Source organism: Leptosomus discolor, chromosome 1 (genome assembly GCF_034619465.1).
Source record: "Leptosomus discolor isolate bLepDis1 chromosome 1, bLepDis1.hap2, whole genome shotgun sequence".
NCBI classification, from domain to species: domain Eukaryota; kingdom Metazoa; phylum Chordata; class Aves; order Leptosomiformes; family Leptosomidae; genus Leptosomus; species Leptosomus discolor.
In genome coordinates, this window is record NC_141391.1 from 7,954,820 (window position 1) to 7,967,626 (window position 12,807).

At 41.9% G+C, this 12,807-nt stretch overlaps 1 protein-coding gene across 11 annotated transcripts in view; it reads left to right on the forward strand.

The window, feature by feature from the left end:
* The window catches only part of DLG2 (discs large MAGUK scaffold protein 2), a 1,022,965-nt gene that overhangs the window by 961,415 nt on the left and 48,743 nt on the right, over positions 1-12,807 (forward strand). For 10 of the 11 annotated variants that reach the window (XM_086481686.1, XM_086481690.1, XM_086481691.1 and 7 more), the window contains one exon: positions 10,539-10,715. The exons of the other annotated variant lie outside the window; for it this stretch is intronic. In XM_086481686.1, coding sequence (XP_086337812.1) covers positions 10,539-10,715 — 177 coding nt within the window. The remainder of the gene's footprint in view (positions 1-10,538; positions 10,716-12,807) is intronic. 11 annotated transcript variants of the gene reach the window in all.

Below are 12,807 nucleotides of genomic sequence, written 5' to 3' on the forward strand. Positions count from 1 at the left end.
CTTTCTGGATATGGATAATCTTAAATGTCACAACACAGGAATCTGTGCTGAAGAAAGTGCTCAAATTCCTCAGACAGAAACCAGAGATGCAGTCAAGCAGCAGCTTCACTTAGTCTGTGTGGGGAGAAAAAAAATGAAACCCAAGAAGAACGCAAATTTCATATCATTTTAATGCATAAAGAGCAGGCCAGGTCAAGGTCAGTCAAAAATGATCTAATTTATTTTAAAAAACCACCAAACTTAGAACAAACCTGTCCTATGTTTTCCAGTTTGCCGTGAAATTTGAATTGGAGTTTTATTGTGAAATTTCATACACAAATCCAGGAGTGCTGAAGAAGCACTCCAGAATTGAGATGCTATGGCAGACCTGCTCTGGAGTTTGTCAAAATACCTAAGGCTAAATCTAATTAGTGTTCTGACCCAAGGCAGTCTCACAGTTTTAAAGCAAACCTCAAAGCTTCAAATCTGGAATACACCGAGTACAATGCAGATGTATTTAAAATCTTCTGCATTTGTCACAGATGAAACTAGCAGGCAGTTTTTCCTGGTCAATAAATTATGGAAAAGGTCAAGAAACATGCTCACAGCTTGATACTGGTTTCAGACATCTGCAAGCAGAAGGGGAATTCTGTTTGGCCCTTTTATGCCCTGTGAAATGCCAAAGAGACAGTGGGATCAAGTGCACCCTCAGCAAGTTTGCTGATGACACCAAGTTGAGTGGTGCAGTCAACACGCCTGAGGGATGGGATGCCGTCCAGAGGGACCTGGACAAGCTGGAGAGGTGGGCCCATGTGAATCTCATGAAGTTCAACAAGGCCAAGTGCAAGTTCCTGCACCTGGGCCAGGGTAATAATCCTCATAATCAATACAAGCTGGGGGATGGTGTGAGCAGCCCTGACGAGAGGGACTTGGGGCTACTGGTGGATGAAAAGCTGGATATGAGCCACCAATGCGTGCTTGCAGCCCAGAAGGCCAATTGCATCCTGGGCTGTATCAAGAGAAGCGTGGCCAGCAGATCAAGAGAGGTGATTCTCCCCCTCTGCTCTGCTCTGGTGAGACCCCACTTGGAATACTGCGTCCAGCCCTGGGGCTCCCAATGTAAGATGGACATGGACCTGTTAGAGCAGGTCCAGAGGAGGACCATGAAGACGATCAGGGGGCTGGAGCACCTCCCCTATGAGGACAGGCTGAGAGAGCTGGGGTCGTTCATCCTGGAGAAGAGAAGACTCCTGGGAGACCTTATAGTGGCCTTCCAGTACTTAAAGAGGGCCTACAGGAAAGGTGAGGGGCACATAGGGATTGGACGCTATGTTTACAAGGGCACATAACAATAGGACGAGGGGCAAGTGTTTTAAACTAGAAACAGGTAGATTTAGATGGGATATTAGGAAGAAGTTCTTTACCATAAGGGTGGTAAAGCACTGGAACAGGTTGCCCAGAGAGGTGGTGGAGGCCTCATCCCTGGAGACTTTCAAGATTAGGCTTGATGGGGCTCTGGGCAACCTGATCTAGCTAAAGATGTCCCTGCTTACTGCAGGGGGGTTGGAATAGATGACCTTTAAAGGTCCGTTCCAGCCCAGTGCATTCTATGATCCTATGAGGCAAAAAGTGTGTGCACCCTGAAATGAATTCCCCTTGTGCTGGTACAAGAGTATACATGAAAGAGCCTCATTTTCTCAAGCCACCTTTCAATTCCTGCTGGAAGAGCCTAAAGCCAGGCAAACCTGGGAGTAATATGAGTTCTGTCCATGTCTACAGCTGAAAGACGAAAGCTGTCAGTCCTTCCTCGCTGTGGGCTGTGAGAGATTTTGCCTTTAACATAGGGCCCTGTATGCTTTTACATAGCAAGACGACAAAAGTGCAACATATATTCCTTGACTGACGCTTCTGAAAATGTTGAGTTAATTTTTTCAGTACAGAAGAATCCATTTCCTGCAAAAACACTTGCTAAAGACCCAGAAAAGCCCATCAACAACATAAACATTGGCTCATAGGAGCTGACATTAAGACTCATGGTCAGATTTGCAAAATTAACAAAATATTCCCCAAGGACAAATGGCAGTCCTCTTTCCTGGTGTAAACACCATAAAGAAAATATCTCCCTCCTCTTAATGATTTTTTTCTGGATCTAATACTGCTGTCTCCAATCCTTTTTTCATTGAAGTCCATAGCATAACTCTCTGCCAGCCTCCCACTAGGAGCAATATGATAAAGAATGACATGGACTGAATGGAGAAATTGCTGAATGAAGTAAAGAAACAATACGGTAGCAAATGGAAAAGCCTTGGATGCAAATGTGCCACGCTATTTGGTATACTGAAAGTGCCTTAGGGGTAGATCCACTCCCTCAGGGTCTCCATCAGTGCTGTCAGCTATGCCTGTGAGAATCCTCTATATCTGACTGTGAGAGCCCATATCCCTTCTTCTGGGTCCTCCTCTCCATCATAAAAGGCCGGTGCATCCAAACTGTTGCTGGGAATGGTCCCTGACCTGTGCTAACCTCCAAAGTGAACATGGCAGTGCCATGTTGCAGGGCCCTGGTATGACTGAATTTGGTAATACAGATTCTAACACTTGTCACTCTCAGCCCAGCTGCAATAACTAAAGTTGAAGGGATCAGCTTCATGAAGAGGTGCAACATCAGTAAGACAGGAAGTACAAAAAGAGAGGAGAGGAGAGGAGAGGAGAGGAGAGGAGAGGAGAGGAGAGGAGAGGAGAGGAGAGGAGAGGAGAGGAGAGGAGAGGAGAGGAGAGGAGAGGAAGATAAAAAGAAATCACAGTATCTTTGAGTTGTAGGTAACAAGTCAAACATTCAGACGTTTTTTGTTGAAACCACATTGTTGTAACACATTCCTAATAAAAGCTAATAAAACAGTCCCCTCCCACTCTTTCAGAGGAGGTGACATGTACAACTGGAACATCCCTGGCACAGGGGCTTTTCTGGCAGCCTCCTAGCCTCATAGCAAGCAGCACCTCAGAGCTTCCCACACCTCACAAGGAGACAGCATCTTCTTTCTACACTCCACACATAGGATTTACCTGTTCAGCTTCTCCAAATGGAAACAAAGCTGGGTAGAGAAGGTGAAAGTTTTTATTGACATGCCACTATGTGAAAATTTAACTTTTTTAAAGGCATCTTAATTGTATTGCAATGGCTGCTTCTATCACAGCACTGTTGTGCTCTCTGTTGTAGCTATAGCAATGAATTATGCTGAGGTTTCTTTCGTTTTCTTCTTTTCTTCAAATGGAACCTGTGAGTGGGTGGAAATACATCTATTACTGAGAGTGCAGAAAAGACAGCTATGAAACTTGGGGTCTGCATCTGACTCTGATGCTGAATTATTGTCTAAACCCAGGCAAATGATTAAACATCTGTGCACTGGATTTCCCCATCTACAAAAAAGAATTGGTCAGGGGGTAGAATGGATGTGGAGAAGAAGCAGAATAAAGACATGAGAATCTCTGCTAAGGAAATTTTCAGAGTAATATCCTTAAGTGGTGTAAATGCAGATATGCTGGCAGATTGCAGAAGAGTTAGGACTGTTTACAGAAGCTGAAGATCTCTCTTGCTAAGTTGTTGTCGTTTCATAAAGTAAATGGCAGAAAGCAGTCTGTAAATTTATATGCAAACTCCCATCTGTGCCAGAAGAAGAAAGTAATTTCAAAGATGCAAATAAAGCTGCCACATAGTACCTGAACTGTATCAAATTGAGATTACTGGCCATAGTGCAGTGCTAAGAGACTTGAAGATTTTGGGGTTTTCCACTGAACATACAGGAGCATTCAGCAAAATATATTGCTGTGCTGTAAATGCGTTAATATCCCTTGCCTTGTCAGGAAGATCATGAAGACTACTAACTTACGAATGGCGTTTACAACATTATCTGAGGAAGCTGGGTTTCATAGAATCATAGAGTCATGGAAGGGACCTCAAAGATCATCAAGTTCCAACCCCCTCTGCCATGGCAGGGACAACTTCCACTAGACCCGGTTGCTCAAAGCCCCATCCAGCCTGGCCTTGAGCACTGCCAGGGAGGGGGCAGCCACAGCTGCTCTGGGCAACCTGTGCCAGTGTCTCACCACCCTCAGGGTGAAGAACTTCTTCCTTGTATCTAGTCTAAACCTGCCCTCTCCCTGTTTCCAACCATTACTCCTTGTCCTATCACTGCAGTCCCTTGTAAAAGTCCCTCCCCAGCCTTCTTGCAGGTCCCCTTCAGGTACTGGAAGGCCGCTATAAGGTCTCCTTGGAGCCTTCTCTTTCCCAGGCTGAACAAGCCCAACTCTCTCAGCCTGTCCTCGTAGGAAAGGTGTTCCAACCCTCTGACCATCTTGGTAGCCCTCCTCTGGACTCGCTCCAACAGCTCCACAGCTTTCTTGTGTTGGGGGTTCCAGAGCTGGACACAGCACTCCGGGTGGGGTCTCACCAGAGTAGAGTAGAGGGGCAGAATCACCTCCCTCAACCTGCTGGCCACACATCTTTTGATGCAGCCCAGGATGCGCTTGGCTTTCTGGGCCACAAGCACACACTGTTGGCTCATGTTCACCTTATTATCCACCAGCATGTCCAAGTCCTTCTCTGTTAAACTCCCTTTTCTGACACAGGCTTAGCAAGATCACTTAGTCTTTCTGTATCCTATTTTTCATTCTTAAAATGCTGGTAACAATATAGGCATGGTGAGTGCCAATAGGCTGCAATGTGTCACACAATGAATGGATTTGCTATTTCCTTAAAGCTAATATGTTTTCTCCTATGTCAAACATCTATTACTTTAGCTGCAAGAACAGATATTGTTAGAAATAGAAACTTACTGCACAATGCGGCTTAGCTCTTGGACATACCTCAAATTCGGAAGTATTTACACTAAGTGGAGGGGAAAAAAATGTCTTTACTACCACGTGGACACCCCACTGCATGTTTGACAGTATATTACAACTTGGCACTGGCAGTATTTTCATTTCAAACAATTTTTGAGCAATGAATTTTGATGCTGTTGTGAAATGCTTGTCTCATGTTTTATACCAATGTTCGTTCCTAAAATGATTAAGAAGCACCCAAGCACAAAAATAAAACCCATTAGGTTCGGTTCAAATTACTGCTGGGATCAGCCTAGTCTAATGATCACTTCTGAAGTGTGGAATAATATCAAGGAAACAAGACCCTTAAGTATTTGTGATATACAGCTTGTGCTAAACGTTTGCACCTTCTGCTTCACTTCTCGGAACAGTGTAACTTTATCTTCTACAAGCAAAGAAGGCTTTCACCAAGAAGACAGCAGCAATACTTAGCACTTGAATAGCGTTTTTCACTTTCAAAATGTTGTAGAGATATTAAACATTTTTCTGCATCTCATGCAAAAACTGGGAATTGAGGAAAAACATATAAAGGTGTTAATAGAAATTTGGTGCATATACTTTATGCTTTTGATAATCACACCCACTCCTATTGCTGTTTTTATAATAAGGGAACTAAGGTGGCCAAATCATGATTTCACCACATCTGTTTAACTAGTTTGTAGCAAGCTCTGTTCCCTGTTTCAGTGTTATATCCACATCTCTCAGTAATCACTGGTTTTACTATGTTTATAACCTCAAAATGTGTTAGCTGCTCTCTGTAACCCAGGGTCCTGTTTGTGAAAAGCACTCTGTGGAAGATACTGAATAGGAATTTTTCTGACGCTGGTGTGATCACAACATTGGTGACAGCTCTAAAATGAAAGTTAACTAATTTAAACTGATTTCCTTTTTTATTAAAAATTGACTATCACAGTTCAAAAGTGGACTTAATCAGCTGACTGGAAAAAGAGCCCTTACTACTATAGAGAAAGCCCTGTAGAGCTCTTGGTTCTGTCCTATAAGATCCAAAAAGGGCTGAACAGTGGATGTAAGCAGCTACCCGAGGATATAAAACACCTGAAAGAAGAATTGTTCTTTAAGATGTGCTTTTATCAGTTGTGGAGGAAAAAAGGAGAAGCTGTTAGTAACCAAGCCTGTCAGATAAATGCCTTTAGAAAGCTGTAAGGTTATTGAGATTATTATTTTTCAAAATTGCAGTAAAAGGCACTAAAAATGAGTTACGGCTCAGTGCCTTGAAGAACTGCCTGAGAAACCCATGAATAAACCAACTTAGCCATATGAAAACATATAGCCATGTTAGCAAGTTCAGGAAGCTCTTTAGCTTTGCTGAGCATGCTCCCCAGTATCTGCACTATGTGTGCTTTCATTGTGTGTCTAACTCAGCACACAGAGGCACCGTGACGTATCTTCATGGGTTAAATCCACTTCTCTGCTGTTTCTTTTAGACATCTCATTTTGGAAGAGTACTTGTCTGGGGGAGTTATGGCAGTCATATCCTGATTGTGCTGGTCCTTCTCTAACCGAAAGGAAAACACGGCGCTCATCTCTCAGACAGGGGTGGTGGGTGCTCAGTGGGAGGGTGAGTCTCTTGCTGGACTGGGTCGCTTATGTCCTCTCCTCAACACATTATATTCTGCAAAGATGCTACTACATTTTGGGCGTTTCTCTGGTATTCCCCATGGCATGGCAGAACTTACCTAAGGTATCTAACATACCTTAGTATGTTATCTGTGCAAAGAAGCTTGCATAGACCAAATAGACTTTGCTGAGAGCTGGACTTTCCTCTCTGATGAGAGTTTCAGTTCTTGCAGGATGTAGTGTGGTATCCTGTAAGACAGGGCTGTCATCCAAAAACATGAAAGAGGAAAGCAATAAAAAACCATCTTTTTTCTGTCTGCCCTGCCCAGTTCCTTTACCAAATGAGAGGTCTGGCTGCATCTGTTTTATATCACTTCAGTTGACACTCAAAAGATGCAGGTGTGTTATTTTTATATACAGCTGCAAGACTGAGCACAAACAGAACCGGATGCTGCTCATCAGGTAGAAAATCAGAAATGGCATGTCAGCCTCTTAAATAAGTAAAACTAGAGCTTGCAGTTGGATATGTAGAGATCCAAATAGTACTTACAGCCTGAGAACTGAAAGGAGATGAGGATGAGTGTGCCTAGGTCTCTCTATGGCCCAAGGTAGTCATGTTAACTTCTACGTGCATACAACAGTGTCTAGAGTTAAGATCTCCATTTGTTTTATAGCTGGGCCAACTGCCCAATTGCAAATGTAGGTTTTACAAAGCCAGTGATGTTATCAAAGTTGTAAGCTTAAATATGGTTACGTGATCAACTTAAACCTGGCCCTTAATTTGAAATGTTTAGGAAAGAACAATGAAGTCAGGTCTCTTATCATTTTCATTTACTAATGGAGTAATCAACATCTGTAGAGCATGCAGCCACAAAATCTTTAACTCAATGAAAAGTGTGCGCAAAAATTCTCTTGCCTGAGATCCATAATCTCATTTTAATTAGCATTGCACATGATTACTCCAATCAAAGTAAGTCAGTGGCAAACATTGCCATCTGCATTCATCTTTAACATCAGCTAGCACAATGGCAGTCAGTGATTTTAAGTTAATACGTGGGCTCTGAGGTGCAAATATCTGTTCAAGGGCAAAGAACACTGCCGTACTTTCTGTCTGCTACTTAGCCTTTGAAACACACTCTTCATCTTAAAATGTGCCAAATGTGGAGCACTTTCAGTTTGGCATGTGCTTTACATCTGGGATGTGACAGCAACAGAAGATACTGTTATTTGTTTTGAGTAATTTAACTATGCATGGATTCAGGATTGTATTACATCTGCCCAGTATTCAGCACGGTTGCCAGCTGTGTGATTAGGGGTTTGAGATGTTGATAGGCTTCCATGGCAAGGTACACAATTACTCAGTGAATGTTTAAGACAACGACTGTTCAATACAGTGGTAAAACTCAGACCAGTGCATGCTGATAAGGGCAACACCAACAGGATGATTTGTTGTGTGTCTGTCTGTGTGTGCACTGTCATTTCTCCAGAGATGAGGTGTCATTAATTGGTTAAGAAGGAGTGACTGATGATACTTAACTGCTTCTGGAGTTATATGCTGCTTCATCATATGTCCTTACACAAACCATTATTTGAGAAGGCAGCAGATGACCTCCTACTGATAAGAATCCTTTATGAATGTAAATTTTTACTAAGATACTAAGATATAGGCAAGTTTTTAAAGGATTTCCACTGCTAAGCCATTAAATTTTTTTCAAAAGTTACATGCAGTCCAAGAACATTTACCAAGACAGGCACAAGCATATCTAAGATCATGGATTATGTAAAATTCAGCAGGATTATTTATAGTCTTCATCGTCAGAGAAGGGAATTATCTGGGCTTTCTGAAGATGTTAGTACATGACTGTAAACTCTTTAAGAGAAGAGATATTCCGACTAGCATTTTTCCTCCTCCTGAACCAGACCTTTCATGCAGAATGAGTGTTTATAAGAGCTTTTAAATTATTTTGGTCACATAGTTACCACTCTGATAACCTTTTTTTTAAGTTCTCATTATGAGAGGTAGCCTTGAGTGTTTTAAATCTACCCATAAAGCTGCTGTAATCACTCTCTGCGATTACACTACAATGCACAACAATTAATTATATCAAATCCTTCTCACAGAAGTGTTTACCAGTGAAGAGATTGCCATGGCTTTATTTCTGACAATAAAAGAGTAGGAATTATTTTACACCTCTTGGGATTTTACTGATCTAACATTTCTGTATAATGATATTATTTTCCCTATAGGAACCAAACATCAGTTCTTGACAGGCATGATCTTTAGACAATATTTTATATGGGAAAAATATTCCCATGTATTCTTTCCTGTAAGACACCAAGATCTGGATGTTTAGCTAGGTAACTCCAATGAGTGACCTGTGCTCATGTACAGCCTTGCTGGGATTCATGTGCAGGGTCTTCCCATGAGAAACTGGACTATGTTTACCCTGCTGGTGTAGGTGCCAGGCATAAAACTGGACGAGGCTGTGAACTGGTGTCCTGTAGCTTGGTAACATAGAGGTCAGGGCAGGCTCAAGATCTTTCCCAGGATCTGGGTTGAATACTTAGGCAGTAATTTCACACCAAACTACACCCAGCCACAGTCTAATAGCCTGGTACCTTAAAGTTAGCTCTCAGTTTGTGCTTATGGAGTCCCTAGACTTATATATACATCTTCTATTAATATACATGTCCTATAGAATCATAGAATCTTAGAGTCATAGAATAGTTTGGGTTGGAACAGAACTTTAAAGGTCATCTAGTCCAACACCCCTGCAGTAAGCAGGGACATCTTTAGCTAGATCAGGTCACTCAGAGCCCCGTGAGCAGCCTGTGAGTGTCTCACCACCCTCATTGTAAAAAATTTCTTCCTTATATCTGGTCTAAATCCACCCACCTTTAGTTTAAAACCATTACTCCTTGTCTAATCACAACAGGCCCTGCTAAAAAGACTGCCCCCATCTTTCTTAGAGTCCCCCTTTAATACTGAAATACTGTTATAAGGTCTCCCTGGAGCCTTCTCTTCTCCAGGCTGAACAAGCCCAACTCTCTCAGCCGGGCCTCATAGGGGAGGTGCTCCAGCCCCCTGATTATTTTTGTGACCCTCCTCTGGATTCACTCCAACAGGTCCACGTCTTTCTTGTGCTGAGGACCCCAGAGCTGGATGCAGCACTGCGGGTGGAGTCCCACCAGAGTGGAGTAGAGGGGGAGAATTGACCTCGACCTCCCTCGACCTGCTGGCCACACTTCTTTTAATGAAGCCCAGGATATGGTTAGCTTCTGGGCTACGAGCGCACATTGGTGGCTCATTGCCACACACATTGCCATGGAACTTTTTTGAATAGTAATACTCCAGGTAAAGGTCCATTTCAAACTGATGGAAAACATCTTCAACATCAAAGGAAATAGCTAGGACTGCTGGAGTGGGTGCTACAGCACAGCAGGACTGGACATGGACAGTGAAAGCAGTGGTGCTGTGGTCGCCCTGAGTGCATTGGGAGGGGTGTATGTCAGAGCAGTGTTACTCTGGTCAGGGCGTCTTTCAGTTTCGTTTCAAATTTCTGAAATCCAATGTGTACAACCTAACACAGCTCCAAGACATGAACCAAAGCACTGTGAATGCAAATAATGAATGGTCTGAACTAGATGCTAAAATAGGTGCATCCATTCACCTAAAGAAATACATTATCCTGAGCACAGTTTTGGTCCGTTATATTTAGTCCTCCCAATGCACCCTGGTCTACGAGACACACTCCTGTCTGAACACAGGGAAGTGTGAGAAAAGGACAAGCTCAACAGCCCCAAATTGCCGTTGACAAGTTGACAAGAGGGTATGTTCTGTTTACTAGGTGCTCTTATATGGTGATTGTTCTTCATTAAGTGAAAGAGTAAATACCACACTTTACTGTCCAGTTTCTCTTAAAAATAAAAAAGATGATTCTGTAAAGGTTAACTTCACAGTGGAAGGTTTTCCTCCAAGCAAGACCTTTCCCTTTGGAAAGCAGCAAGTGTTTGCTGTAACAAAAGATGTAACAAATTGTTCAGAAGTAAGTGTTCTCGAAACTTATATAATCACCTGTCTTCATATCTTTTATTTCCCTTCACAGAGCCATGTTTGACTATGACAAGAGCAAAGACAGTGGCCTCCCAAGCCAAGGACTCAGTTTCAAGTATGGAGACATCCTTCACGTCATCAATGCCTCAGATGATGAATGGTGGCAGGCGAGGAGGGTCACTCTGGAGGGAGACAGTGAGGAGATGGGAGTTATACCCAGCAAGAGGAGGTGAGTGCTGCCTCCTCCTTCCTACCTCCTTGGCCATGATTTTAAAATATTCCATTTTATGCCAAAGACAGGGTGGGTCAATCTGTTGAAATAATGGGGAAAGTAAATGGAATTCCCAAGCTACTATTTGAAGAGTTGGAAGATAAGTTTTCTGCTGTGAGATTTAAAGAGCTCAGGCTGTTTAACTGCACTGAAAAGAAATTTGAAAGGTGACTCAATTATAGTGGATTAGTAACTTCACAAAGAAAGGAGGGAAGGGAGAGAGAGCACCATCTACTAAAGAGCTTTGGCAGAAAAAGGAATAACCGGAACCCAAGTCTGGGAACTAGCTCTGAATTTGAAGCAGAGCACATGTTTAATGTCAGGGTGATTAGCCATTGCATCAAACTGCTGAGGGATGTAATGAATGTCTTGACATTTTCAAATCAAGACTGTATGTCTTTCTTTTGTGAGAGTAATAAAATTAAACATCTCAGTCTGTGTGATGTAAAAAAATGATGCTAAATTATATAATGGTCCTCTCTGGCTTCAAAATCTGTTAATTTAATCTTTGCCTGCCTGGAAACTGATGGATAATCAATATCACAGTAAATTTTTCATATAATGTAAATGAAGGAACTTTCATCCACTCTTCAAGCTAAATCTGAATCTTTGTTTAGCTCTGATAGATTCATGCTGACTGATGGAGAGAGAACTGACATCTGAATGTCTTTCATTGCTTTTATTGTTTACTCTGTCTAGGTGCTTTTGTAAAATTGGCCACAAGTCTCTGATAGTATCAGAACTACCACACAAATCAGTATTACTTTCTGCCTGTGTTGATAGTTGCTGTAGAAAGGTCAAGAACTGAAAGGGTAGGAGGAAAACGAAATCTGTCAAACCGCATTAGGTTTTCCTTTTGCAGCAATGATCCCATACTGGATATAAACTTTCTATTCCTAGCTATTTCAGCTTTATCATCGATATAAAAATGATCATACCTATTTGGTATAGTGGGGAAAGGGGACAGCTGATGCTCTATAGAGCACCTGCTGCCATTTTAAGAGAGTTGGCCCAGGTGCTAATAGAGCTCACGGTACTCCTTATCCTAAATCACATAAAAGTAAGCTGAAAGGCCATCAAATGCCTTGTTGACATAAGCCCTGCAAGAACCTTATTTTCTGTAATCATGACCATGTTTGAATAGCACCCATACCAGGATTTTCACCAAAGAGCAATTTTGGAGCTGTATAATATATAGAAATAAAAACTACATCATAATTTTTAAGACGGGAAAAATGTGCCAATTAGATTTAGTTGCTAGATATTGAAAAGGGAATACTTGCCTATTATTAATTGCTACAGTAAATACTGTTGCAATGACATGATTGGATCACACATGGGAAAAGAGGAAAGTCTATTCAGTTATTACTGAGGGAAGTACGTGCACAAGGCTCACACACAGTGTGGTGCATACTATGAAAAGCTACAAAAAGCTGTCATACATAACAAAACAACTGTAGGGGAAAAAAGGGCAAAGCAAAGCAACTGATTAATATGTGGAGTTGTATCTTCTGTCAGGTGGAGAGGATGTAAGTGCCTAAAGCTTGTTTGGTTCCCTGCACAGTGATGTTTCCAAGGAGAAAAAAGAGAGGTTCTCTAGTCAAAATCAGACACATGATACAGCCTAGGAAGAAGATGAGGCTTAGGAAATATTGGGATAAAGGAGAAAAAAAAAAGGGATTAAAAAAAAAAGGCAAGATGAAACAGGTTTGTTAGAGTCTAAAAATAAGAGTCTTGAATTTGAAAAGATGAAGGTATAGTTACCATGCTTTACAATTGTCATCCTGACTCTTCACTAGTGAATTTGAGAGGTCTGGAAAAAACAATGGGATCTGATTTTCTGTCTGCATTAATGTAATAATGTGATACAGCTGAGCTGGGGTGGGGGGAGGTTGCTATTATTTCAGAAAAGGTTTCAGTTGTACAAGGTTATTTTTTTCCAACGCACTGAAAAGTGAGTATTATTTCCTTTCTGTATATTATGGATGATCTCTCAGAGCCAGTGAGACTGATGTGCTCTTGACAGTATCTTCTGTGGTCATTTACACCA